At 51.9% G+C, this 25,414-nt stretch overlaps 3 protein-coding genes and 6 non-coding genes across 9 annotated transcripts; 4 read left to right on the top strand and 5 right to left on the bottom strand.

The window, feature by feature from the left end:
- Positions 1-50: 50 nt before the first annotated feature.
- On the top strand, positions 51-123 carry TRNAR-UCU (transfer RNA arginine (anticodon UCU)). The gene has a single exon. It is a non-coding gene; the product is annotated as a tRNA-Arg (tRNA).
- Positions 124-989: 866 nt separating this feature from the next.
- On the bottom strand, positions 990-1,062 carry TRNAR-CCU (transfer RNA arginine (anticodon CCU)). The gene has a single exon. It is a non-coding gene; the product is annotated as a tRNA-Arg (tRNA).
- A 295-nt stretch (positions 1,063-1,357) lies between these two features.
- TRNAR-CCU (transfer RNA arginine (anticodon CCU)) lies at positions 1,358-1,430 on the top strand. The gene has a single exon. It is a non-coding gene; the product is annotated as a tRNA-Arg (tRNA).
- A 416-nt stretch (positions 1,431-1,846) lies between these two features.
- TRNAR-UCG (transfer RNA arginine (anticodon UCG)) lies at positions 1,847-1,919 on the bottom strand. Its single transcript has one exon. It is a non-coding gene; the product is annotated as a tRNA-Arg (tRNA).
- A 2,768-nt stretch (positions 1,920-4,687) lies between these two features.
- TRNAR-CCU (transfer RNA arginine (anticodon CCU)) lies at positions 4,688-4,760 on the bottom strand. The gene has a single exon. It is a non-coding gene; the product is annotated as a tRNA-Arg (tRNA).
- Positions 4,761-5,069: 309 nt separating this feature from the next.
- On the bottom strand, positions 5,070-5,142 carry TRNAR-UCG (transfer RNA arginine (anticodon UCG)). The gene has a single exon. It is a non-coding gene; the product is annotated as a tRNA-Arg (tRNA).
- Positions 5,143-7,379: 2,237 nt separating this feature from the next.
- LOC104475219 (5-hydroxytryptamine receptor 3A) lies at positions 7,380-12,245 on the top strand. The gene is made up of 9 exons (XM_086762512.1): positions 7,380-7,425; positions 7,619-7,776; positions 8,291-8,335; positions 8,432-8,541; positions 9,224-9,390; positions 10,096-10,256; positions 10,407-10,617; positions 10,861-10,980; positions 11,145-12,245. Exons 1-9 carry the CDS (start codon positions 7,380-7,382, stop codon positions 11,381-11,383), a joined length of 1,257 nt encoding a protein of 418 aa, XP_086618638.1. The 3' UTR covers positions 11,384-12,245.
- A 140-nt stretch (positions 12,246-12,385) lies between these two features.
- Positions 12,386-15,539, bottom strand: ATP5PD (ATP synthase peripheral stalk subunit d). Its single transcript, XM_086762513.1, has 6 exons — positions 15,460-15,539; positions 14,845-14,975; positions 14,066-14,162; positions 13,128-13,199; positions 12,721-12,783; positions 12,386-12,590 (listed from the first exon to the last, which is right to left on the bottom strand). The coding sequence occupies exons 2-6, from the start codon at positions 14,964-14,966 to the stop codon at positions 12,459-12,461; spliced, it is 486 nt and encodes a 161-aa protein (XP_086618639.1). The 5' UTR covers positions 14,967-14,975; positions 15,460-15,539; the 3' UTR covers positions 12,386-12,458.
- A 105-nt stretch (positions 15,540-15,644) lies between these two features.
- KCTD2 (potassium channel tetramerization domain containing 2) lies at positions 15,645-24,176 on the top strand. Its single transcript, XM_086762327.1, has 6 exons — positions 15,645-15,966; positions 17,420-17,528; positions 18,161-18,252; positions 18,924-19,019; positions 20,032-20,157; positions 20,703-24,176. Exons 1-6 carry the CDS (start codon positions 15,670-15,672, stop codon positions 20,730-20,732), a joined length of 750 nt encoding a protein of 249 aa, XP_086618453.1. The 5' UTR covers positions 15,645-15,669; the 3' UTR covers positions 20,733-24,176.
- Positions 24,177-25,414: the final 1,238 nt, after the last annotated feature.

Here is a 25,414-nt window from a genome sequence, read left to right on the forward strand (position 1 = left end):
GGGGATGTGTCCAAGACACCAAAATTACTCTTTTTTCATCTTCTTGCGTGGCCCCAGTGGCCTAATGGATAAGGCACTGGCCTTCTAAGTCAGGGATTGTGGGTTCGAGTCCCACCTGGGGTGAGGAGAGATGGTTCTGTTTTAGCCAGAAACCCCCAAAAAAGGGAGCAAAGCGCTCTCCGCTGGGCTTTGGAGTTCAAGTGGGGCACAGCGAGGTGCGTGGGGCTCTGGTCTAGGACACCCATGGCTCTTCCACCCCGTGCCCCTTGGGAAGGGGAACTGTCGAGTTCTCCCCTTACTCAGCCGGGATCCGTGTTTACCTCTGCAAAAAGCAGCGAGCTCACATCCCACATCCTCCCAAAAACGGGCTGCATCCTGACCTCCCTCCCACAAAACCCTACCCCAGGCTGGCCACCTCCACCTCTGCGCACACCCAACCCTGCAAGGGGAGGAAAGATCCTGAACTTTTCTCCTGCCTTTAGGAGAAAGCTTTAGCTTTTCTGCATGGAAGGGGGGTGGCCGCCGGCTCGCCCCCTCCCAGGCAAAGGCGTCTGCAGCTCCGTGCCCTGAACCTTACACGGGATGGAGGTGTCGCTGCCTCGGACGTGTTTCTGACACGGACAGCCCACGAACATCAACCGGGACAGCAACAACCTCAGCTGAGAGCTCCGCAACCAGGAGACCTCACCGCCACGTATGGAACGCTGCTCAGGTCCTCCTTCCCCACCTTGCACAGGGAGATTTGTAAAATCTCTTGGAGCCAGCACACACCACCGGCGTGTGGAGGAGCTGGGCATTTTGGGGATTAAAAACGCATCGCACGACGGTGGCTGTTATGCCGGGACACCGCTGATCTAATCCGTGTCAGGATGCCTGAGCCGGGAGAGGTCGGGTGTCCCCGCCATGGGGGCATCACCCCTCACCGCAGCAGGGACCCCCCTGAGCCAGAGCACCCCGGCAGGGTGGATTTCCCCCGAGTGGAAAAGGGTCACCCCAGATGGGACTCGAACCCACAATCCCTGGCTTAGGAGGCCAGTGCCTTATCCATTAGGCCACTGGGGCTGCACACAGGCGTTCGTTTTTTGGTGCCGTAGCTTAACTCTCTGATGGCCGGAGGGCAGGGTGCCCGCGGGAAGGGGGGTCCCACGCAGCCCACGGAGGACCCCCGGAGGGCCGAACCCCCCCACCCCGGCGCAGGGCGGCACGGTCCCCACGCCCCTCGCCTCCCTCCAGCGCCCACTCTGGGTGCAAAAAGCTGCCCGCCCCCATCACCCCGAGCCCACGCGGAAAAACACGGGGGGGGGGGGTGGGTAGGGGGGGTGCGCGGGGCAGAGGAGGGAGGGGCGAGTCTTGCGCGGCCCCAGTGGCCTAATGGACAAGGCACTGGCCTCCTAAGCCAGGGATTGTGGGTTCGAGTCCCACCTGGGGTAGCAGCCGCTTTTTTTTTCCCCCCACCCCGACTCCTCGCAGGACCCCCTCCCCCCCACAACCCACCCGACACCCGTGCTCACCGGGCGCTCCCGCAGCGCTGAAAGCCCAGCCCCGCCTCCCCTCTTCCCCTTTATCCCGGGAACCGGCGTCACCTGAGGCTGAGTCCCCGGGGCGGGGCTCCGGTTCTCCCCCACCCCCAGCACAGAGGACCCTGGCCCCGCCGTGGGGCAGAGCCCCGGGGGCACGAACCCCCCTCGCCTAATAAGAGATTGCGGGGAATTTGCAGGGGGGTGGTCCCCGCCTAAAGCTGTCCCCGTAGCACGGGCACCTTCCCTGCGGCTTTGCCCCGAGGATGCTCCCACCCCACGGGGCACCGATCGCCAGTGGCACGGGGAAATTAAACGAGGCTTTAAAACAACCACGAAGGGACTCGAACCCTCAATCTTCTGATCCGAAGTCAGACGCCTTATCCATTAGGCCACGTGGTCCCCCATATCTTTGTTTTAGGGACAGTGGCACCCCGTGGGATCCCCCCGCCCCCGCACATTGCCCATGTTCCCACTCCTCCTGGGACTGGGGGCTGCTGCTCCCAGCCCAACGCTGGCAATGGGGGTGAGCAGGTGGGGGGTCCCTTCTCCCATGGGACCCCATGTGCCAGTGTCATCGTAGACCCCGTGTCATCGTAGACCCCTCCAGCCTCAGTTTACCCCGTATGTGCTGATGGAGGCTGTGCCATGTGGGAATCCTGCGGGCTGGAGCAGCACCATTGCCCTCCTGCCACCAGCTTCTCTGCCGCTGAGGATGGCAGCAACTCAGAACACAGACGCAACCCAAAGCACAAAAAGCAGACCCCATCCGGGAGAAACCCCCAACACAGAGCAGCTGGGGTCACCAGAGGCACAGCCAAGACCCACACGTCCGGCTGAGGGTGTGTATGAGCCTTAAGCGGGAGGGAAGGAGTGTTTGACTGCCCGGGCCGGGCATTACTGGGGAAGGAAGAAGGACCGGGACAGCCGGAGCCCTGGACACAGCTCGTCCTTTCCAGTGACACATTCAGTGTGACGGTCACAGCGTCAATGAGCCGGGGGTGATGGGCACCCGCTGTTAACGTAGTGCCACTGCAGCATAACAGTGTGACGTGAGGAGAAACACTGCGGGCCTCGTTAAGCTCCTGCTCATTACCAATAACACCTCCTGCGTTATCCTCCCGGTGCAGCTTGGCTTCTCCCCAAAACCTGCGTTTCTCAGCTAATCCTAAAAAACAGTTTCCCAAAGCCTGCCGCGGGTCAGGGAGGGATTTTAACCTCTTCTGAGGGTCCAGTGCCTGACTGGGGAGTGGGGACCAAGGGTTTGAGCCCCCCATCCCACGCAGAGGGGTTTGCAGCATCAGAAAGCCTGTCACTGCTGCATTTCCCCTTGGGGGCTGTTTTCTTCCCTCTCTGCACCCTGGCCCTTGCAAAGCCTCTCCCACGCACGAGGAGAAGCACAGGTTCAGCCTTTCGCTGTCTGCGACACAGAGCTCCAGAGGCAGAAGAGGAGAGAAACAGCAGGAACAAAACCTGGGGCCACTCAAGCGAGGCCGTTGCTGGAAATCCTTCAGACCAGGCAGCGAACCAGGCCAGACCCCTCACGGTGCTGCCACCAGGACATCCCAGGGACTGCGGGCGCAGCGTCTCCAGGAGATGCAAAGAAAACGCTGCCCGAAGGAGGCCAAGTGATAAAACACCCCCAAGAGCCACCTGATGCTGTCCACACTTGCAAGAAGGATCAAAAAAAAAAAAAATGTGCTCTTGTCATGCTTTTGGCCACAGCCCTGAAGCTGTGTCACCCAAAGAGGTGGAAGGCAACTGGTCCCAGGTGTTACCGGCCTGGAGACATCCCCTTAGCCCCCTTCCCCGGCTCCCAAAGCTGGGAGGGTTTGCTGAGCAGTGCAGGGCCCTGCAGCTCGGCTGCCCAGGGCTGCCGGTGGTCCAGCGCCCAGTGCTTCATCAGTTTTGCTGCTTTCCAGGCAGCAGTCATTTCTTCCCGCACCTAACAGAAAAATTACTCAGAAAGAAACTTCACTTTAGGTTTTACTAGTGTGATGTCACACTGACCGCAGCAGCCTTTTAAAATCCATTAACTCCATAGGAAAAGACCCTCCAAGCAGCTTTTTAATGCAACAAACCTGAGCGGGCATTATCCCAAAGGCACTTAGGTGGAGGACTCTGGTCCTAGGGCAGCACAACCAAACTGTGTGACCCCAACGACCGGTCCCTCATGGAGATGCGGTTTCTGGCAGAGGAGCAAAGCTTTCTTCCCATTAGAGCTTGTCCTGCTCCGGGAAGAGGTTTGCACGACACCGGCGAAGTAGTCATCCCGCAGCATCTGTTGGCTTTTTGCTGGGGGTTGGATGCAGCTGGTGGTACAGCACCCAGAAGGGGTAAAAACTGCAGCTGAAATTCCCTGATCCAACAAAGACCCATTTCTGCCCAGATAAGGCTAAAAAACCCTGCTTGAACTGCTCTGCTTTTGCACTTTCTGGGACACTTCGAAAGGCGCTCATGCTCCAGGCGGACGGGGCAGAGCCAGTGATGCACGCATTCTCCCCTCCAAAAACCATCCAACACCTCTCCAAAAACCATCCTTTCATGAGCAGCTCTCCAAAAATCACCCTTTCATCCACAGGCCCCGAGGCAAAAGCTGGTTGTCATTCCCCCAGTAGCAGCCTCACTTGAGCGCTTGGCACAGGGAACGGCGCGACCGGCCGGCAGAAGCATCCGCCTTTGCACCGAAGCCTGGGGCGGTTTGTAGCTGCTCTTCGTTGCTTGCCTGTTTTCATGAGGTTGAAATGGGGACCAAGAGTCAGGAGCAGAGAACCGCAGAGAACCATGCGCAGCCCGGGTACAGGAGTCACCGAGAAAGCCCGGAGCTGCCGCGGGGATCTCACTGCCCGAAAACACACGTCGCGGCCCACCTCAGCCTCCCTCTTCGGTCTGCCCCTCCGCAAGCTCTGTCTCCAGGATCTGCACTCAGACGCACGCATTCAGCAGCGCTGTTTTATTTGTGCTTTCGGGTTTTTCCGATGCATCAACTTCTTTAACTGACATCTGCTACCAGCGATGGGGAACCTTCTCACCAAGCAGCCAAAACCAGCGACCACCGAGCAGCAGGAGGAGGAAGAGGAGGAGGTCCGGCAGCGCTGAGCGGGGCTGGTGGCACGAAAATGGGGAGAAAAAGCACGGAAAGGGGGTTGGCAGTGGTAAAAGGTGGCATTCACCCCAGATGGGACTCGAACCCACAATCCCTGGCTTAGGAGGCCAGTGCCTTATCCATTAGGCCACTGGGGCTGCGCAGGGCGCGCGCCCCCGTCGGTGGGAACGGCCCCGATCCCGGTGCCCGCTCGCGCCGCGGGACCTTGGGCTGCGGGGGGGGGGCACTCGGGGTCACGCGTGGAAACCCACGGAGGGGAACCGCCCCGCGGGTCTGGAGAGGGAGGAGCGGGGCTGCGCCAGGAGCGGCGGGGGGCGGGGCACGGGGCCAAAGCCGGGTTTGCTTTTTCCGTCCACCTCGCGACGGGAGGGGAGGGAAAAGATGGAGCGGGTTCAGAAGTGAGGGGAGGGGGAGAAAGAATAGAAAAAAAAAAAAAAACCGTCGTTCGACCACGAAGGGACTCGAACCCTCAATCTTCTGATCCGAAGTCAGACGCCTTATCCATTAGGCCACGCGGTCACTCGCACTGCAGCCCCCTCCGGCGATGCTGCCAACCCCCAGCATCACCGCCACCCCCCCAACATCACCGCCACCCCCCGAACATCACCGCCACCCCTCCACCCGGGTCGCACCGGGGACACGGAGCGCTGGGCCGGCTGCTGCCATTGCTGCGCCGGGGCCGGGGGACAGCACAGGACGCAAATACCGGGCGGGGAATGGTTGGCGAGCAGCCCTGAGGAGGACTCGGGGGTGCTGGTGGTCCAGAAGCTCAGCATGAGCCGGCAATGGGCGCTGGCAGCTCAGAAAGCCAACCGCATCCTGGGCTGCATCCCCAGCAGCGTGGCCAGCACATCGAGGGAGGGGATTCTGCCCCTCTGCTCCGCTCTGGTGAGACCCCACCTGGAGTACCGCATCCAGTTCTGGAGCCCCCAGCACAAGAAGGACATAGACCTGTTGGAGCAGGTTCAGAGGAGGCCACGAAGACGACCAGAGGGGTGGAGCACCTCTCCTGTGAGGCCAGGCTGAGAGAGCTGGGGCTGTTCAGCCTGGAGAAGAGAAGGCTCTGGGGAGACCTTAGAGCGGCCTTCCAGTGCCTAAAGGGGGCTGCAGGGAAGCTGGAGCAGGAGTTTTGACAAAGGCGGGTAGTGACACGACAAAGAGCAATGGCTTTAAATTGGAAGAGCGTAGATTTAAATTAGATATAAGGAAGAAATTCTTTACTGTGAGGGTGGTGAGGCACTGGCCCTGGTTGCCCAGAGAAGCTGTGGATGCCCCGTCACTGGAAGCGTTCAAGGCCAAGTTGGACGGGGCTGTGAGTGACCTGGGCCAGTGGAAGGTGTCCCTGCCCAGGGCAGGGGGGTTGGAACAAGATGATCTTTAAGCTCCCTTCCCACCCAAACCATTCTGTGATTCCATGACATCAGTCCTGCAGTCTGGGAAGAGGCAGAAGCAAGGTGCTGTGCAGCATGGGCTCTTGCTGAGCATCCAACTCATCCCATCACCTCACCCAGCCTTGCAAGCATCACACAGGTCTGGCTTCCCTCCCTCCTGTCCCCCACGGTGAGCTGCTGCAGGAGGGACGTCGCACAGGGTGTGCAGCGGAGCCAAGGACCTTGCTGCAGCAGGACACTGCAGTTACTAGAAGTTTGCAGAGCAGCAGGACAGATTCTCAGCTCCAGCCTACTCACACCCCACCAGCTGCTGGCAGACATAAGGGATTGCTGGAGGCCATGTCACCTCTAGCACTGTTCTAGGTGATCAGTGTTGTCCCACCCCCAGTGACACTGTCACCGACCAGCCTAAGCTCCTATGACCAACACAGCCCTCAAGCACAGAGGTCACCCTCACTTCTCATGCGCATTACGTCTGATTCAAACCCCATTGAACGGCCCATGCGCTGCCCACCTCCCATCTCAGACACAACCAGAGGGCACAGTAACAAGGTGCTGTCTACGATGTCCCAGTGGGATGGGACTTTCCAAGCACACTTGAACTGGAGCTGCTCCCCTGCAAGGGAACCATCACTTCGAGCACCTGAAGGTGTTGCTGGAATCAGAGCAGAAAAAACAAGCAGTGATGGAGAGGAGGGCAGCTGAGGGAAAGACACAGATATAAAAGAAAAAAAAAGTCTCTGAGTCTTCTATCTTAATCATGAGGACCTGGAGAAGCACCTTGAGAGCATGGGAGACCAGCAAGGAGGCAGGAACAGAAAATCAGCGGGTGCATGAAAGGCTGAGTGCTTTGGCAAATTGGGAGATGCTCTAACACCCTGCAGCCTGGGCTGCTACAGAGCAGGATGGGGCTCGAAGGAGGGCAGCCTCTCCTCCTCCTTCCTGGCCCCCCTCACACTGCACAAGCACTAATTCCCATTCCATTTCGGTGGGGTTGCAGCAGGCTCTCAGCCCTGTAAATGAGAGAAGATTTCTTTCTGAGTGGCTCTGGCTCCTCGCCTTTTCTTTGTGGGGATGGGCCCTTTCTTTTCCTCTCCCTCAAATTGTTGGATTTTTTTTTAATGACCTTATTTTTCCTTTACCACAACTAAAGGCTGCTCCCAAGAGCCAGCTGAGTGCATCAAACCATTAGCACATTCTTCCTTGCAATGCAAATAAATACATAAAAAGTCTAGCTTCTGTTTACAAAATACCCGTCCCTCATTAATAAATAGCAAATCAACTCCTCCATAACAAATGACGTGTCCTGCAACTGTTCATAAGACACACGGTGCCATTTGCCTCCTTATTTGGAAGCAGGAGACGATGCAGCGAGCTTTTATAGCTATCCTCACCTTTTCCCTTGGGACAGGTAAGCCCAAGAGGAACAGAAAAGCTTTGAGGAATTCTGTTCCCATCTCCGTGCGAAGGGAGTCACTGGCGTTAATGATGTTTTTCATACCCACAGCTCCACATCCTTTCTCTTTTGGTACATCTCTCCCACAGGTGAGATCTTGTCTGATCCTTTTCTGATCCCAGTGGATTTTTTTTTTTTTTTCTAGCAGGGGCTGCTCCGAACTACGTCTGCACCTACTACGATGTTGTCGAGTACCTGAACATTTCCTCTCACAGCAAGGTGCACGCACACATACTGCCCAAGACAAACTGGAAGGAGCCTTTGGAAGTGAAGATGGATTTTATGCTGGTGGCTATTCTCTCTGTGGTAAGGCCCCCAAAATCCTGTTGAGTCTTTGTAACAGAAAACTGGGTGATTGCTAGATTGGGGGTCCGAGGCTTCTGCCAGGCAGGGCTGGGCCACCAAGGTGTGAGGATCAGCCCCTTCCACCTCTTCAGCTTTCAGCTGTTTGAAAGGATTTTTGGAAGATCTTGAGCATTTTCTCCCACCTACTTCCAGGAAAAAAAAAATAAGAATCAGACAAACAGCCTTCTTTATAGCAGACTCTAAGAACGACTCTGCAGGGTGCCTGAACTGAGCAGTGCAGCTGCAGGGCACTGACTTGTAAATGTTAACAATAATCTATGTTTTTTCACAAACATAGATCATACACTCCTGCTCTTCTTTTCAGCCGTAGGACCAAGATCCTCGAGCTCTCCTCCTGAGCCGAGTTTCTGCAACCTGTGCTGTCCACGGCAAGAACAACAGGGGAGGGCTTCTGGGCTCTGCGTTGGATGTACCTAAGAAAATCAGCTAAATATCTTCCTTTTTGTTTCTCCAGGTGGAAAAGCTCCAGACAGTCACTTTTTACTTCGTGTTGAACATGGTAGGTCCCTCAAGAGCATTTCTCTCCTGTGACGCCCAGCACGATGACTGCTGCCCAGCTCGGCACTCACTTCTCTCCTGCAACTTCTTCCCCCAGGAGTGGAAAAACACTTTTGCAACTTGGGATCCACAGGATTTCTGTAACATTTCCAAAGTCGTTCTGCCCACGGATACATATTGGTCTCCCCCCATCTTCATTTTTGAACGGTAGGTTCCCTTCTCTTTTTCATTCACTGGCTTAATAGAAACACAACAGACACAAACTCTTGGTACCGTTGTAGGAAATGGGATAAACTCATTTAGTGATGTGGGTTCCTATGTAACAAAGAACCACGTAATTTATATTAACGGCAACCACATTTTATACAAAGCACTTTGTGGCTCTGGAATACGCCAACATCTCCAGAGATGTCCCATCTGGGCTGCAGTCAAAGCTGAGGAAGCAGCAGAGACCAGCAATGTCATGGAATGAAATGACCCTTAGCAGTTTGTTGTCAGACGGAGGACAGACCGCCGTGGGTCTAACAGAGGGACGGGCACGGCCACCAGCTTTTCGGCTGGAGCGGGGAGGGAAGGGGAGGCAGCTCTGCAGCACAGCCCCTGTCCCGGATGAGGGGTGAAGCAAAGGGGAGGGAAGGCAGCCTTTCCTTAGGAGGTGCAGGGGGAAAAAACAACTGTCTTGTCTGCGAATTAGCTACTACAAACCTTGGCCCAGAGGCACCCACCAGCCCTTCTTCGAGCCCCAGGTTTCCTCTCCTCACTGCTGCATCCCATGGCTGGGTGACAGTGGGGAACTCCCAAAAGGATGCTTACAGCTCCGGCTTTTGTGGGACTGAGGAGCATTGCAGCATCTCGGAGCTCGGTTGCTCTCCACCTTTGTTTCCTCCAGAGTGAACGGACAAAACTCAAACTTGGATTACATGGCCGTCATGCACAATGGCAGCTTCAACGCCACCCAGCCCTTCCAGGTCACCTTAACGTGCAGCTTGATCATCCTCAAGTTTCCCTTTGACACCCAGACGTGCAACTTGAGCATAGCTTCGTTTCTCCACCCAGGTACGGCAGCAAGCGGAGTTTTACCACAGCTGGGCTAAATTTGCAGAAGGAGGAACAGATGAGATGGACCCTGGCGAATTCCTGGGTCCCCTTAGCAGCAGCACCACACGCTCACACTTGGTTAGTGGGGTTGAAATCGTGTAACATCAGGGAAAATCAGCTAAAACACGGTCATTCTGTTTTGGCATGTTTCCTAGCAACATGTCTGGAAGTATCTGGATGTTCTGTGGCAAGTCCCTGTCGGGATTGCTCCCTACAAACCAAGACACTAGCAGGCTTCCTGCAACAAGGCTACTTGTTCACACATGATTTTGCAGGACTGATCTTTAAACATATCTGAAAGCCATGAAAACGAGAGGAAATTAAGGACAGTTTCAGGGATCCAAACTGCAGTCAGAGTTCATCCCAATAGGAAGGGTTGGAAAATAGGCAGAGGTGACACGAAACCCTCCAGCTCCCATCTGCAAAGGACAACTGTCCTAATTCACCAGATTTCTCCTCTGATCCACATTCCCAGAGGTTCAGCCAAGTTGAAATCCTTTTTAATTTCTCCCTGATGGGCTAAGAAACCCCAGCAATGCAAGAAATGTTGCCTTTCCCCATCTGCACACACCCTTGGTTGGGAGGGAAAGGGACAGGAAACAAACCTCTAATAAACACCTAACTTCTGCAACTTCTCTCCTCCTCTGCCTCCTGCCCAAGCAGTAGAAGACCTTGTCATGAAGACGAGACGGACACCAGCTGAGATGATGAAAGACAGCCAGAGCTACTTCCTGACTGACGGAGAATGGAAGTTCACCAACCTGAGCATCATTGAATACACAGAAGAGCTCGATAATGGACATTTTTCTGTGGTCACCTACGTGGTACAGCAGTACTTTCATATTATATTGCACTGATTTGCCACCAAAAAGACAAAAAAAATAATGATAGCTTTCCACATTAGGGAACAAGCATTTACCCAACACAGTAAGTTATCTCCTGCTCACTGAAATTTTGTACACCTTTGTCAACAGATTTCCATGGAGAGACGACCCACTCTGTATGTTCTGAACCTGATCCTCCCAACATGCGCCCTGTATCTCCTGGATATGGCCGTGTTGTTTGGACCCATCTCTCTCGAGGAGAAAATAAATTTCCAGATTGCCATCATCCTGGGCAGCTCCATGTTAGCTGTGATTCTCAACAACATCCTTCCAACCTCCTCCAACAAACCACCTGTAATAGGTACCCATCCTTATTGAATAAAAACTAACTGATTTTTACACAGGTACCAACTCTGAGGAAGGCCGTTGGGCATTTATGGATATGTTCATGAACAATGAAGTGATGAACAGCTAAGCTTTATCACCTTGCTGGAGTCAGAAATTTCCCCCCTTCACCACTAGACAACTGAATGCAGACAGGATTAGATTCAAGCAAACAATGCCGATTATCAAGGGCTTTCTTTGTTTTCGTATTGTTCTGCAGTGGTATTCTTCTTAGGCACCTTCCTGCTCATGATCATGGCGGTGTTAGACACCTTCTTCCTGTTGCACCAGAAGCACAAATCCCTGCGCTTAGACAAGGCTCTCAGAAGCTTCCAGCAAGGTAAAGCAACCCGTAACTTCTTAAACAAAGAGGTTGGGTTACCCGCACGTTACCGCGGGTTCCTCTGGGCAAGGGTGGGTTTCCTTGGTGCCCCAGACAGTATCAGTCGTGGCAGTCACCCACCAAACCCCCCTACGCTGACAGGCGCTATTTGCTCTTCGCAGACGTGCACGTGGAGCTGGCGATGAGAGCCGTGAACACCCAGACCATGAAACACCTCACCAAGGAAGGCACCCAACCGCTGAAGCTCCCCAACAAAGCGCCGGGAAAAGGGCAGCCAGCCCAGCCCCACCGGCAACCGCAGGACCCATTTCTGCCAGTTCTGGAGAAGGTGCTTCTCTACAGTCACTTCTTCCTGTCCTTGTTTTTTTTTGCTATTATTTCTATAAAATGGAGCAGCTAGAGACCAGCTCTACGCAGCGCTAGCTCAGTTGTTCTCCATTTTATTATTTCTAACCCCTTCACTGCAAATTTCTCCCTCGCTTGATTCCTAGAGCTGCAATTGTTTCAGTTGCCTAAATAAAATTAAAATTTAAAAAAACCCAAACAAACCCAAAGGGCACAAGGTCTGCATGCTTAGCGCTTTGTACTCCTGTTCAGTAAAAATATCTATGTTCTTAAAGTATTCTGTGGGCTAGCAAAGTATTTGAATAAAACAGCCGTGGAATTGGAGAGTTAATACCTTCATTCTATCTGTCAGGAATTCTTACCACACACACGACCAACAGAAAAGGGAATGAATGCCCTTCTCTTATGGTCCCATTTTGGGGAAAGGTGTTTAAGAACTCCACCTGAGATAATGAAATATAACGATGCAAGTCTGAAGCATTTTACTATTGTTTCAGTGAGATCTGCATCACTCAAACCCAGGACAGAGGATAATAATAGGATCATCAGGATTAAAGGGGCGATACTTGGGATATTTTTTTTTTAATTTAAAATAATTTTTTTTTTAATGTATCTCAACACATCTATACTCCTTCAACCCCTTTTCCAATTGGCTAAACCACCACAATCAACCCAGAAAACAGCCCTAGACCTCTGCCTGTAGAACGACTGAGATATATCTCCCCTGCATCACAGGTCACTACTGAACACACTGCAGCATCTCAAACGGCTTTATACCTTCAACTTCTGACCAACTACCTGCCTGCAACGGCAAAAGAACTAAATTCTCTGCATTAGGTGGTTACAGAGGGGAACACGTGGTTTTATTTGCACTACAGAAGATGCAACAGGACTCGGTTTTACCAACCGGCCTAGCTGAGATCTTGGTCCTTGCTAGAAAAACAAGCTCACAGGTAGAAAAGACAAAATCCAGAAAAACTGGGCTGTTTGCAAGTTACTGTATTGTTCCACGCATCTCAAAACCTTGCAAGCTCACATCTAAGACCTAAGCCACAGGCAGGAGGGAAAGCTCTTTATTTAAAAGACCGTCGAGTCTGACAGTTGTTAGACAAACTGCTTTCAGACAAAGTTTACAGATCAGCGATCGGTTTGTGGGGCCAGTATGGGTACTTCTCCTTGTCCAGTTTGGTTTCAGGGAAGGCTTCATGCAAGTCTTCAAATGTCATCTGTTCAAAGGGAATCATGCTTCTGAGCTTCTGAAGCTTGAAGTGGGAGCAGAGACAAACAGGTTACAAAGTCAGTTGTCAGCAAGAAAGATCAAAGCACACACAAGTAAGAACAAGGTGTGTGCCAGGTTAAAGTGAATATTCACTAAGTAAAGTCCATACTTACACGCTGCTCGTACTGGGCAATACGAGCTTTGGAAGCCTGCACGTACTCTGCAGTGCTCTTCGCCTGCAGGAAAGCAGAGGACGTGGTGAACGTGGCTATCACAAAGACAGCGACCTAGAGCGAACCTGCAACCCCATGCTTTAGCTCGGCACTAAAATTCATCATCATCACACTAGATAAGTGGACAGAATTTTGATCAAATCCCAAACAGCCAAGCCCTTCCACATGCAGATATCCTCATGCCTAGCCAAAAGGCAAAGACACGTGTGAAGAACAGAGCTACGCTGTAGCTTAGGCTGCCCTGCCTGTGCAGATGCACACACAGAACATTCCTTCCCTCCCACCCCTTCCCATCCTCGCAGATCTCAGAGACAATCCCAGCATTAGGGAACAGTTTAAACACTTACAGCTTCCTGCTCTTGGGCATCAATTTTTGCAGTTTGTGTATCCACTGGCTCAGGAATCTTTAGTGCGCTGAACTGTAAATTGAAAGAGAAAATTTTTCACATGGTTTGTTTGATTGAAGTAACTCTTCACACCAAGGTAATTTTCCCTAGCAGTTGGGGAGCATTCCCTCCTTTCTTCACAGGGTACACTCACAACCGTATAAGTTAACGAGCTTCTAAAACTAATCACTGCAGCTTGACTGTGTCCTTCACAAGGAGCACAACTCACCTGTGAGGTTAAAGCAATTTGTTCTGTACTGCATGCTACCACCAGGACACCTAACATCACTCACATTCATCACAGCACTGCAGAGAGCAAGGCACAGCATTGTGAGGAAGCAAGAAAGCCTAATACCAAAGATTTATCATATTACAGACTTATTTCCCCTCAAATGAAGTTCTCAGACCCACCTGAGGTCAGGGGGCCCTCCCAGTCTTGGGAGTCCAAATTTCATAGCACCAGTGACACCACATGTCCTTCAGCAAAAGTGTTGCTCGTGCTTTTCAATTCCTGCTTGTAAAGAGGATGGCAACCCCTGCAGGCATCCGCTAGCTTTACACATTTCACAGAGCCACACTCGCCACCTTCTTCCATTCAGAGAGTTAAAGAAATACTTTGAACATTTGCTTCAGGAGAGACACTACCCGAGCAGTCACTCCTGCACACAAAATAATTTATCAAGTTTTCTTTCACCAGCTTTCTCACCGTACAGTGCCACAGGTTTCCTCCTGAAAGATGGCACTGAAGTGACCTCCTCGAGGTCAGCGGGGTGTAAAGCTGGGGCGCCTGCTAGCCAAACCCAACCTCCGCTGCTGACTCCGGTGTTTTCCTCTCAACAACAAAGACATTCCCCATTTAAACCTCCAAAGAGCAATACCCAGCTGACAAAGAGACTGACCTTCTTCTGAAAGTCATCCACCATGCCAGCTTTAGCAACAGCAGCCTTGTAGTGAGCCCAGTCGATGGCCGGGGGTTTCTCTGGCAGGGCAGCCAACCTGGAGATGGAGGCCAGCAGTCATGACCAGCATCACAAATAACCCAGCGCTACCATTTGCTCTGCCACAGTTACTTTCCAGAGCGTCGACAGAGCCTGCTAAGTTTAATTTAAATGCCTTTAGGTCAATCATTAACAAACAGCGATGAACCATTTCTGCAAAACCATGTGCCCTTGAAGCAGACTTCGTGTACAGACAGGAAGAGCTCAGCCTGCAGCCTGCTCCACGTCAGAGAACCACAGAGCACCTCCGGGTGCAGCCCCGTCAGGAGGGATCCGGCAGTTTTCACAAGACTGAGCTAGAGGCAATCAGCAATATTAACCGCAGTGGCCACCAACGTTCGCATCAAGCAGTGGATGTTGAAGAATTTGAGAAGACTCGTGAATCTGTGCAGCATTTAACACAACAACAAAGCTTGCACAGTGTTTTGAACACGCCAAAGCAAACTGCTTTCACAGAACTGCCTTTTTACATTGCAGCTATTGTTTTACGCTGGGGAGGATTAAGTAAAGATGGTTTACCAAAAAAAGCCACCAGCTGCCTCGAAGGTGACCTGTTTTAATGCCTGTGAGGGCCCTCCTGTGATATCTCAGATACTGACCCCGGCTGAACCCAGCACCGCAAAGGCCGAATGGTTCCATGAGGGGCCGAAGCAGCCCACACACGGGAGCGGGGCACTCACCGGGCCGACAGCGCGTCGCTGCGGGTCTTCAGGGCGTTGAACATGGCCCTCTGGTTGGGGGGCACCCTCTCGGCGAAGGCCGCCCAGTCAATGGCCTTGACGGCAGCTCTGCGGCCCGCCATGCTTCCGGGCTGCGCCGGGAGAGAGGACAGCACGGGGGTCACCCTGCGGCGGGGAACGCCGGCACCGGGGGGAGGGCAGGACGAGGGGGGGGGGAAGGGACGGACCGCGGCACCGGGGGGGGGGGGGGGGGGGGACCGCGGCACCGGGGGACGGGGACGACACGGGACCGCGGCACCGGGGGGGGGGGGGCACGACACGGGACCGCGGCACCGGGGGGGGGGGGGGACACGACACGGGACCGCGGCACCGGGGGGGAAGTGGGGACGACACGGGACCGCGGCACCGGGGGGGAAGTGGGGACGACACGGGACCGCGGCACCTGGGGGGGGGTGGGGGGGGGACACGGGACCGCGGCACCGGGGCGGGAGGGGGGACGGCGGCGCGGGGGGAGTCACTCCTCAGCGCCCAGGCCCGCCCTGGCCTATTCCCTCCCGCAGCCCCGGCAGTACCGAGTCCCCCTCCCCGGTCCCAGGCGCCGCTCCCCGCTCTCACCTTCACTGACCGCCACCGCCCCCGGGCGCAGACGTGAGCAGCGCCGGAAGTCCCGGCCTCGCCACCCAATCAGAGCTCGGCCCTACCGGAAATACGTCATTCCCCCCGCTCCCGGTGACGGCCGCTGTGCCCCGGAAGCGCTTTGGGCGGTGGCAGCGGGGCGGCGGAGCGGGCGGTGATGGCGGCGCCGGGGCGCTGAGCGGCAGCGCTATGGCCGAGCTGGCGGCGGCAGGGGAGGGGCCGCCGCGGGGCCGCACGCCCAGCCCGGGTCCCGGGGGGGCGCCGGGACCGCCCAGCCCCCGCGCGGGCGGAGCGGCGGCGGTGGGCTCCGGCGGGGCGTTGTCCCCGCCCGGCGCGGCCCGGCCGGCCGCCGCTTCCTCCAAGTGGGTACGCCTGAACGTGGGCGGCACGTACTTCGTGAGCACCCGGCAGACGCTGTGCCGGGAGCCCAAGTCCTTCCTGTGCCGCCTCTGCTGCCAGGACGGGCCCGAGCTCGGCTCCGACAAGGTGAGGCCGCGGCGGGTGCGGCCCCCACCCCACCCCGGGGCCCGGCCCGTGACCGCCCCTCCCTGAGCCGCCTTAGCCCCCGCGGACCGCCGGTGTCACCAGGGGACAGCCCCGGCTGCCGGTGCCCCCGGGGCCAGCGCCCCCGGTGCTGCTTTACGTCCCCGTCAGCCCCCGACCCCGCGGCGTGGATGGGCCGATCTCCACGGCCGCCCCGCTCCCGCGGTCCCCGGGGCAGGCGTTACTCGGACACGCGCCGTCACCGCATCCGTTACGCCCTGTTACGCGGCCGCAGCTTCGGCCGCACCCCTGAGAACGGGGCTGGGACTCCCCCCGTGCCTGTGACCCCCGGGTGCTGCAGGCACCGGTGCTGTCCTCCTCCCGCGGTGACACCGCCCCTCAGCAAACCGCCGTCAGCCCCCAGGGATTGCCTACAGCAGAGAGAGAGCTGGAAGGAAACTTTTCTAGAAACAGGACTTTTAATGATTTATCACTCAGGGTGTATTTTTTTTTTTTTAAAAAAAGATATTTCACTTTGCTTTCATAAAAGATCACAGCGCGCCTTCCTTACATGGGTGGATGGTTTTGGAGTCACTGCATTGTAAGGATTTTGCTCTTGTAATTGCAGCTTTTCTGGAGGATCTGCTGCACAAGGTTTTGTGAATATTTTGTGGGCAGATCCGACTGAGACTTGCGTCTCTTGCCAGTCTGTTCAGACATTAGTCAAAAGTTAAATCCTGGTTGTGATCAAAAGAGCAGTCCCCAGTATCAGTGAACAGAGGAGATGACATTTCAGAATGGTTTTTTTCACAGTTTTTAGTTGCTTCAGAGCAGATTGCCTGGCAGGACAAACGTTGCTTTAAAATTATTTAAGGGGGCAACGTGAGCTACTTCTGCACGGGCTTTGTCAGTGCTTTGTAGCTGGCACAAGGGCTGCCTTTGGTTGTGAGTTGTTGGTTGTTTGATGACAATAGCTATTGTGTTGCTCACAACACAGCCGGTGTGTTGCAATGTGCATTTTCGGTAGCAGAAAGAAAAAAAAAAAAAAGCTACTTTAACTATCACAAGCTGTTAGCTAGAACTGGAAATCCAATTTTCCTCCAGAGTCTCCTAATTAATCTAGTCTGGAAAACAAGTTTAGACAGAATGCAAGTACCAGCTTTTGGTTTTTAATATTGCAGTGAAGGAAAACTGCTTTTTTCTTCGGGTGTATGTACTCTGTTCATAGAAGTGCTTAATTTGAGCCATCTGCCGGCATTATTGAGCTGCAACATTTGCAGCTGATTTCAGATATTAAAAAAAAAAAAATGGTTTAAATGTCATTAGTATACCTTTCATGGGCAAAAGAATCCAGGTTCTCAAAGAGACACTGTTCAGTTCATTGTTTTCAACTGAGATTTTGTTTTTCCTGGTACCACCTAACCACCCCCGCTTCATTCCGCTACGCACTCACCAGGATGAGACGGGCGCGTATCTCATCGACAGAGACCCCACGTATTTTGGTCCGATACTGAACTACCTCCGGCATGGGAAGCTCATCATCAACAAGGAGCTTGCAGAGGAAGGTAAGAGGAAAACGCGGGGCCAGACCTGCGAATGCCGTTTGAGAGCCCCCGTCGGAAATGTGCCCAGGTGGGGAGGGTTCCTGACGCGACAGCGTGGCAGGGTGTGAGCAAGCTGCGTTTCCCAGTAGTACCGCTCGTTAGTACCATTAGTTTTCAAGCAAAATGCTCGTTAACAGAGGTTAAATAGTTAAATTCTGGATCTTCCTGAGGGCAGAGGCCTTCAGTGTACAGTGCAACCCATCACTGCTTAGCTCAAAGGCTTCTGTTAGCAGAGCAGGAGATCTGTTCGCACATCTCTCCCCGCACAGACAGCAGCTCTCTACGAGGAGGCAGCTCTGGGGACTTTCCTCTATTGGGGCTGTGCAAACCAATGAAGTTTCTGATAATCCCAGGGAAAGGGGGATAATCTTGCTTAAAGATCCTCTGAGTTACAAAAGGAGATGACTGGACTGGTTTTCCTCCAGCCTGGGAGCATCAGACTGGGGGCACAGCCTATTCAGCATTCAAAATTCAGATTCTCTCACATCTGGGCTAGATTTCCAGTCAGGAGCAGGCATTGCATCCTTGTAGCAGAATCGTCTTCATTCTGGCCTGTACAAAGAATTTCTCTCTGCTTTTCGTTCCTTTCTCAGGGGTACTGGAAGAAGCGGAGTTTTACAACATTGCATCTCTTGTGCGGCTGGTGAAGGAGCGGATACGGGATAACGAGAACAGAACCTCTCAAGTAACGCGCAGGAACATTTGTGTTATGAAATTGGTCATTTTCTGTAGCGCAGTAGCACAAGTGTGGCTGTAGACATTTCTAGTAGCAGTTCTTTGGTCTTGTAGTCATCTTTAGCAGGGGGAATAAATGCTTTTAGGTAGATTCAGGGCGCAGCGAGGAAAGAGTATCTGTTATGGTTTTATAAGCACAGACCATTGAGACATCTGGTTAGCACTGCAGGGAAAGACAGTTCAACAGGAGGAGCCAGGGCTAAAGATGGGTAGTTATAAAGCAAAACATACTGCTTTAGTAGGTAAAGAGTAGTTCAAATTCTTCGTTCTCTAAACCATTTTCTTCCCTTTTTATCTCTCCGTGGCAATTTTTCCCATTGTTGCTCAGCTGATACTAACACACCCAGTAGATTCAATTTTGGAAGATAAATGTTTTCAAAAAGCAGTAAATGGCTTTGAAAGCCAAAGAAGTTTTGCTTTCACTGGCCCTTAGACACCTACAAGGCTTTTAGAGAAGTGTGCCAGCCATACGTACCTGTTCTAGAATCGGTTGGATGGTCAGGAGGATGAAACCTCAGAAAGCATGTGGGGCTCAGACTTCCTCAAATAACAAGACGAAAGAGCAGGAGGGGCTTATTAACAGTTACTGAACTCATGTTATTTTTATTCTCCGTGCTTTAGGGACCTGTGAAGCACGTGTACAGAGTCCTGCAGTGCCAAGAGGAAGAGCTCACACAGATGGTGTCCACTATGTCCGACGGGTGGAAATTCGAACAGGTACGGTTACCAAAGAACGGCAGAAAGCCTTTGAAAGCTGCGTATGGAATAAGCAAGAGTTTGCTGTTTAAGTGCACTTCACACTGCTCTGAATAAGCAGTCTGAGCAGCATAAACATGAAAATCTATTTAAAACAGTACTGCAGGTCAGTCAGTATGACAGCCCCTGTAACAGTCATCTCTCTAGGAAGCCTGGTGACTGCATCTGTCTCAGGTAAATATGGAGTGCTCTCTTCTAAACTCCATTAGGGCGTGGAAGTTAGGGTGCACGCTGCGTATTGAAGTTTCCTAGATATACACAGTTGGTAAGATTCGCATTGCTTTCTTCAGATTATTTTGGAAGGCAGAACTGAGGTGTAAATGACAAATTAGCTCTGCGCTCCAGGATGTCCTTTTAGTATAATAATGATAAATGAGACAGATGGGATTTCTTGGATCAAGTCCAGACCCCTCATCACAACAGCAATAGAATGTAATCCCATTTATGAAAATACCAAACTCTGTCTTGACAGCATCTGCATAAAGAATGGTGCCAGTTTGCCACATGTCCCCTGGTTAATCTAACACCTGTCTGTGGAAAAGAATTACCTTTCCAGTTTTTACACATCAGAGTCAAAAGGCAAGTTGAGAGCTGAGTTCAGTGTAGCCTGGACCAGGAAGTCTGTATTGCCTGCCCCATATCTGAATTAGCTGGATATTACTTATTGGAAGATCTGACACGCTTTTCCTTTTTCTGCCCTCAGTGATTGGAAAGTGTTCTGTTATGTTCAGCGTTACAGTTTCAGGCTGGAATTTCTTCCTGGGGCTCCAGGCGCCACTGGAGGGCACTGGAGCTCAGCTGTATCCCTGCCTTACACACACACACAGGAAAGCCTGTGACACAGGAGGCAGCGGGGAGGCACTTCAGGTGCAGAACAGGTCTCACTGGACAGTCATACCTCGCAAAGCATTGTAGGAATAAAGCAAAAGCCAAGACTTATTGATAGTTACCTTGGCTGTCTCCTGTTGCACAGCTGATCAGCATTGGATCTTCCTATAACTACGGAAATGAAGACCAGGCAGAATTCCTCTGCGTTGTGTCCAGGGAGCTCAACAATTCTACCAATGGCATAGTCAAGGAGCCCAGCGAGAAGGCAAAGGTAAGGCATCTGCTTGGATGCGTTGACTTGAATTCCCCTGTGCAGATAAAAAGCCCTTCTTACGCTAGCAGATCCATAATTTGCAGTAGCAGTTCTGTGCACTAGCTTTTCTATTTCCTCCTGTACGCATGATTGTCCCCTCTTGCAAGATTTCCTGTTTTACTGTAGGACAACAGCTAAGGCTCTTTGTATGTCTCAAATTAAGAAAAAAAAATGGTGGAAAGGGAGAGACTTCAAAAAGGAGGACAGCATAGCAGAGACCTTTGAGACTGGTCACATTTTGTAGTCGAAGGATATTGTTTTTTCCTCAGGACAGCAACAAAAGGCAACATTCTTAACTCCTGGGAGGCAGCGAGGCAGAGTTTCTAGAGAACAGGCTCAGTCAGCTTTAACCAGCCTGTCACGGTTATGGTAGCACAAAAGCCAGCAAGTTACTCTCACGTTAGTCCAGTTTTCCTTTCTCCGCAAAAAAACAAGGACTCTGAACAAGAACATTTGCATCTAAACTTGTCCAAGTTATTTATAGAAGTTACCTTCTTTTTCAGATTCTTCAAGAGCGAGGATCCCGGATGTAGTTCAGGTGTCCACTCCCTTACAACTCCTGGGTGTCAAGAGGGCAGCCTAGCTGGGCAGAGCGTCTCTCCGCAGCGCAACCTCGCCCTTGTACAGTAACCAAGCTACTGCAAAGCAAAGCCGAGCCTGTCCTGCCAATGACGAATAATTCTGGTCATAACCAAAGGCTTCTCTCTTACCCTGGAAACCAAGGATGGAAAGGACTCTTCCAGCTGGATAGTCCTTTCCACAAGTGTTTGTTTTATTTTCTTGGCCAGCGCTGTATTGAATTTTTCCAACAATGGCTGGGTCAGATTCCCAGTCGGAGCCTTTGCGAAGGTTCCTCAGGTCCAGAGGCCCCTGCAGTCAGTCCCAGCTTCCACAGGCTCACGTAGGTGGGAAGATCGGTATTTGAGCTGTGGCATTTCTCGCACCCAGGTCTGCCACCAGAAAAGTGCAAGGACCTTGCAGTGTTCCCCCTCCTGATCAGCCAGCCCCCACAATTTGGAAGAACAGGGCTTTAAAAGGAGGAACAAATCAACCACTCAAAAGAAATCCACACAGATTTTTTCCATTCTTGCTTTGTATTTGTTCCTTGTTAAATTCCTAAGAGCTGAGTTGAGATGCTAAGGGAGGGGAGTCGCGTGCAGCTGACACGGGTCTCGCTGTTAACACTGTTACAGATGGGCTCCTGGCATTTTCCAAAGCCCATTACTTCACATGCATAAAAAGAGACCTGTGTTCACCCAGAATAGCAAAAGAGTGATAGTTCTGTCCTTTCTGCTCCTCTAGAAGAGGAGAGTGGTGACAGCTTCCCCTCCAAACCCCTGCCACGGCCATATCTTAGCCTGGTGCAAAGTCACAAGGTTAGGGACTTATTGCTGCCAAGTTCAGCTTTGCCTTGTTTGTCTCCGGCAGTGTGGGCTCTGTCTCCTTCCTTCTCACCAAGGGAGGACTTGAGGCAGAATTTCTTTTGTACTGTAGCAAGCAGGTAGGTTTGTTTTAACCCATCAGATCCTTTGCGGAGGAGATCCCCTATTTACACACAGTGGTTTATCTGCAGCCCCCTCACGTCCCCACCTGTAAGAGATCACCTCAAATTAGAGGGGCATCACAGAGTTGGGGTGGGGGGGTTGGTGAAAAGTTGCCAAACTGGTGTAATGTTTTTGTCTAAAATGATGTGTCTACTTTTGTGACTTTTTTTTTTTTTGGAATGCCTTGGATGGATGTGCAAAATGTTCGTTTGTGCCTCTCGAATTCTGATCGTAGCCAAACTGCAGTCACTGATTCCCCTCTGTCAATCTGTGCCATCCCTAACCAAGGGCATGTCCCTCCTAGTCTGGTAAATGGAATTTCTTAGGAATTTGCTGCATGTTTTTCCTCTTTCATCCTGGCTTTGTTCTTTGTAGCCCAAGCATCCAGGCACTTGGGTCTTTTTGAGTCAAGTCACAAACTGACATTAAACGCAAAGCTTCGGAGATGCTGACATTCACAGACATTGCCAAGCTCAGAGGAGATGTTTCTCGATAAGGTATCAGAAAATTCCTCACCTGGACTGAGGATTTGGGCTCCTTTCTGGAGGACTTCAGCTACTTGTGCTCTCAAAGTTTTGAGATAGTGTTAGGCAGGTTTCCCATCTTGTCACTTGTTGCTGACAGGGCCTTGCAGTAGCAGAACTTTACCTACAGTCCAACAACCAGTTCAGCAAACAGGATGTGCAGCAAAGACGTTGAGTGACACGGCTGCACTCTCTGCCTCTTTTCATCCTTCTGTACGTACTCTTGCCTGCCCTCTCCCATCCTGCTTTGCCAACGTACCTCCTCCGGTGGAGGCTTTGCCTCGTTCTCCAGAAAGACTGGTTAATTATCTGTGCTAGTTTAATCCTGGTAACAATGGACTGTGCCAAACGTCTTTGAATTCACATCGTGTCAGTTACAGGCTGTAGAAACAGCTGGCTTGCCATCACGCTGAAGAACCCAGCTCTTCTTCCCTCCATCTTCCCTGTTTGTAGTGTGGTGAGATGGTATTGGTGTGATTAGACCGTACGCCCTGGCTGGGCCTAAATAACACTGTGATGTGTATAGATATCTCTCCTCTGTCGGTATCTTATAGTCATTGTCTGTCTGTGCTCACAGTGAGAAATCAAGCAGCGCATGTATGCAAGTTAGCAGCCTAAAAAGCCCTTTAACACTCATCTCTCTTTTCCCTTCCTCAGAGGGGGGAGTTTCTGGGAACTTGTCAAAATACCAAACTAAAGGCAACAGGAACTGGTTGAGCTGCTTTTGTCACATTGATGCCAGCTGAGCACCTTGCTGTTCAAACCATGGCGCTCAAAGCAACGCTCGTTGCAAAGGGAGACGTTCCGTCCAGTATAGCTCAAGTAGATAAAAATGATACCTCGATGCTTTTTTGTATCACCAAAAACGCCATACGTGGTGAAGCCCATCAGAACATTGCCTGATGCAAGAGTGATGCCGTCACTTTCCCCTCTGAGAGCCTAAAAATTACTATTACCAGTTGAGTGGAACGGCTTTTTAGCTCACATGCACAAGCAAGACTATCAAAGTTGCATCTTTGTTTTCCCCTCCGCACTGTTCTCTGCAGCGAGGACGTGCCCGGGGATTGAAGGCTCCTTGGGTTCAATTGCAGGGTCTTTTAAGTTCAACAGAAAAAGTTTGTGGTAGAAAGCCAATCAGTGGTACTGGACACTCAAGTTCTTGGGTGATATTTAGGACCAGACAAAGTTCATCCAAAGCAGGTACATTCCCAGTGGAAGATTTCTCCCTTCCTGACTGCTAGGCCACCTTTACCCTGAGACCAAGGCTGGTGTCAGTGTTGTGCACCATTTGCGTCACTTCTGTGCTCCAGACAGGGCTTTTCCTTCCATTGCCTTTCACTCAGTCACAACTATCTCAAAACTAGTGCTGAATTAGGATTAAATTTGTCCCATTCAGTCTGAAAAAGGTAGGGTGTTGTGGCGAGTAGGGTAGGTGAGCAGGGGTAGATCTACTGAGTAGCCAAGAGCGCTTGTGCCTCTTGGGAAAGTTCACTTTAGAGCATTAATCCTGGGAATGGAGAGTGTGACATTTGGGGTTTTTTAAACTTTCCCAGTGGCCTAAATTGTTCCATTATGGCAAGACTGGAAATAACCTCTTGAAGTGTCTTTGTTTCTGCACATTTAAAAAAAAAAAATCGACTTTTCTCAGGGGTGACTGAGTGGGCTGAGGCAAAGGGGGCGTGGTTCGCTGCAGGGCAATGGGACGGAGCAGCCCCCCAGTCCTGCAGCTGGGCCGTGGGCTCCTCCCCTCAGGTTTGCCCGCAAACCCAGAGGTTTTGTACAGTTTGTCACGTGTCAGTGCCCTTTGCTACTGTTTCTCTTCGTTTATTAAATGTGTTTGAATAACAGTTGAGATGCTGTGATTAATTTTTTTTCAATAAAGATTCTGAAATCCGTTTGAAAAGTTTGAGCAAGGTCTGCAGCCTGCTGCTTTCTCTGCATCCATTTGCCACCTCACCATACAAATACTGCATTGGGGGAAAGAAATGTGAAAATTGGGTACCTGCTTCTGGCTCCAATTAATTTATATGCCAAGAGGAAAATACAGTGTGATTTTGGAGTTCTTCTAGGTTAGTATCCGAGAAAAAGGCAAACTGGAGCATGTTGCTGATTTTCTGTCATACCAAAATAATTTAAAACTTCCACATTTATCTTTACCATTTCCACTGACAGACACAAAAAAGTAGAACATTGATAGAAGCGTTAAACACAAGTTGCTAAGAAAGGAAGAGGATTTTTGTCAACTTTGGTGTGCTAAACCCCTGCTTGACTCTGGACCAGCACACATGGCAGAGGTCTGACTGTTTCAGACAGCTTTGCCCTTTCCTCTGCCACAAAAGGCTCACGCTGAACACTTGCAGAAGCTTGCGAACAGCTCCCCACTTCCCACACAGGACCACAGGTACAAGGTTCTTGCCATCACCAAGACAGAAATGGAATGAATATGCAAAAAGCAACTGCAGTGTCTTAAAGCAGCTTCCCCTTGAGTTCTGAGCCTGCAACTCAGCTGGGCAAGAACCTGCCCTGGGCACATGGCATTTGCCCGGAAACCCCGGAGGGTGTTTGAAATAGTTGCTCTATTACCCACACTCTGAAAGCTCCCAGCCTTTCCCATGTTTGTGTCTTTAGAAGACAAGTGGATTAGCTGAGATTTCGGTTCTTTACAGAGCATTGCAACTCAGAAATGCTTGAAATGCAGAGGTACCAACAGATGGACAAATAGCAGGGAGGCAGGGGCAAACCAAATATTCAAGCTTTGGTGGTGCCAAAAGTCAGATAACATTGACAATTCAGGCCCAACACAAAGGGAAAAGGAGGAGGAGCAAAGAGATAAGTGAAGAATGAGAAAATCTGGATTAATTTGGTTTTCATTTTGACTACAAGTGCCTGCTGACCACTATAGCTGCTCTGAAGGCTGCCTCCACTTCATCCCCACAGTGAGAGGAGCCCCAAAGCAATGGAGGGGGGAGCGGGGGTTGGCCCATTCCTAAACTAGAAGTTTAACACCAACACAGTGGAGGAAGACAAGACTCTCCCCCCATGGGGCTCACGGGCATGGGGGGAGCAGAAACCATGTCTGAGCCAAGTCACCACCTAGCATGTGTTGATTTAAAATGGTCCCTTTCAGAGCTCCTTGACCCATCCCCG

Source organism: Chlamydotis macqueenii, chromosome 18 (genome assembly GCF_036417535.1).
Source record: "Chlamydotis macqueenii isolate bChlMac1 chromosome 18, bChlMac1.mat, whole genome shotgun sequence".
NCBI lineage: Eukaryota > Metazoa > Chordata > Aves > Otidiformes > Otididae > Chlamydotis > Chlamydotis macqueenii.

Bases quoted from the DNA above. Each gene is read 5' to 3' on its own strand.
- LOC104475219 (XM_086762512.1), top strand. From the start codon at position 7,380: ATGCAGCGAGCTTTTATAGCTATCCTCACCTTTTCCCTTGGGACAG. The intron at 7,777-8,290 runs GTAAGGCCCCCA...TTGTTTCTCCAG, and splicing joins TGGTGGCTATTCTCTCTGTG to GTGGAAAAGCTCCAGACAGT. The intron at 10,257-10,406 runs GTACAGCAGTAC...CTTTGTCAACAG, and splicing joins TTTCTGTGGTCACCTACGTG to ATTTCCATGGAGAGACGACC.
- ATP5PD (XM_086762513.1), bottom strand. From the start codon at position 14,966: ATGGCGGGCCGCAGAGCTGCCGTCAAGGCCATTGACTGGGCGGCCTTC. The intron at 14,163-14,844 runs GTGAGTGCCCCG...CTCCATCTCCAG, and splicing joins AGCGACGCGCTGTCGGCCCG to GTTGGCTGCCCTGCCAGAGA. The intron at 12,591-12,720 runs GTAAGTATGGAC...TCCCACTTCAAG, and splicing joins TTGCCCAGTACGAGCAGCGT to CTTCAGAAGCTCAGAAGCAT.
- KCTD2 (XM_086762327.1), top strand. From the start codon at position 15,670: ATGGCCGAGCTGGCGGCGGCAGGGGAGGGGCCGCCGCGGGGCCGCACG. The intron at 15,967-17,419 runs GTGAGGCCGCGG...CGCACTCACCAG, and splicing joins CCGAGCTCGGCTCCGACAAG to GATGAGACGGGCGCGTATCT. The intron at 17,529-18,160 runs GTAAGAGGAAAA...TTCCTTTCTCAG, and splicing joins CAAGGAGCTTGCAGAGGAAG to GGGTACTGGAAGAAGCGGAG.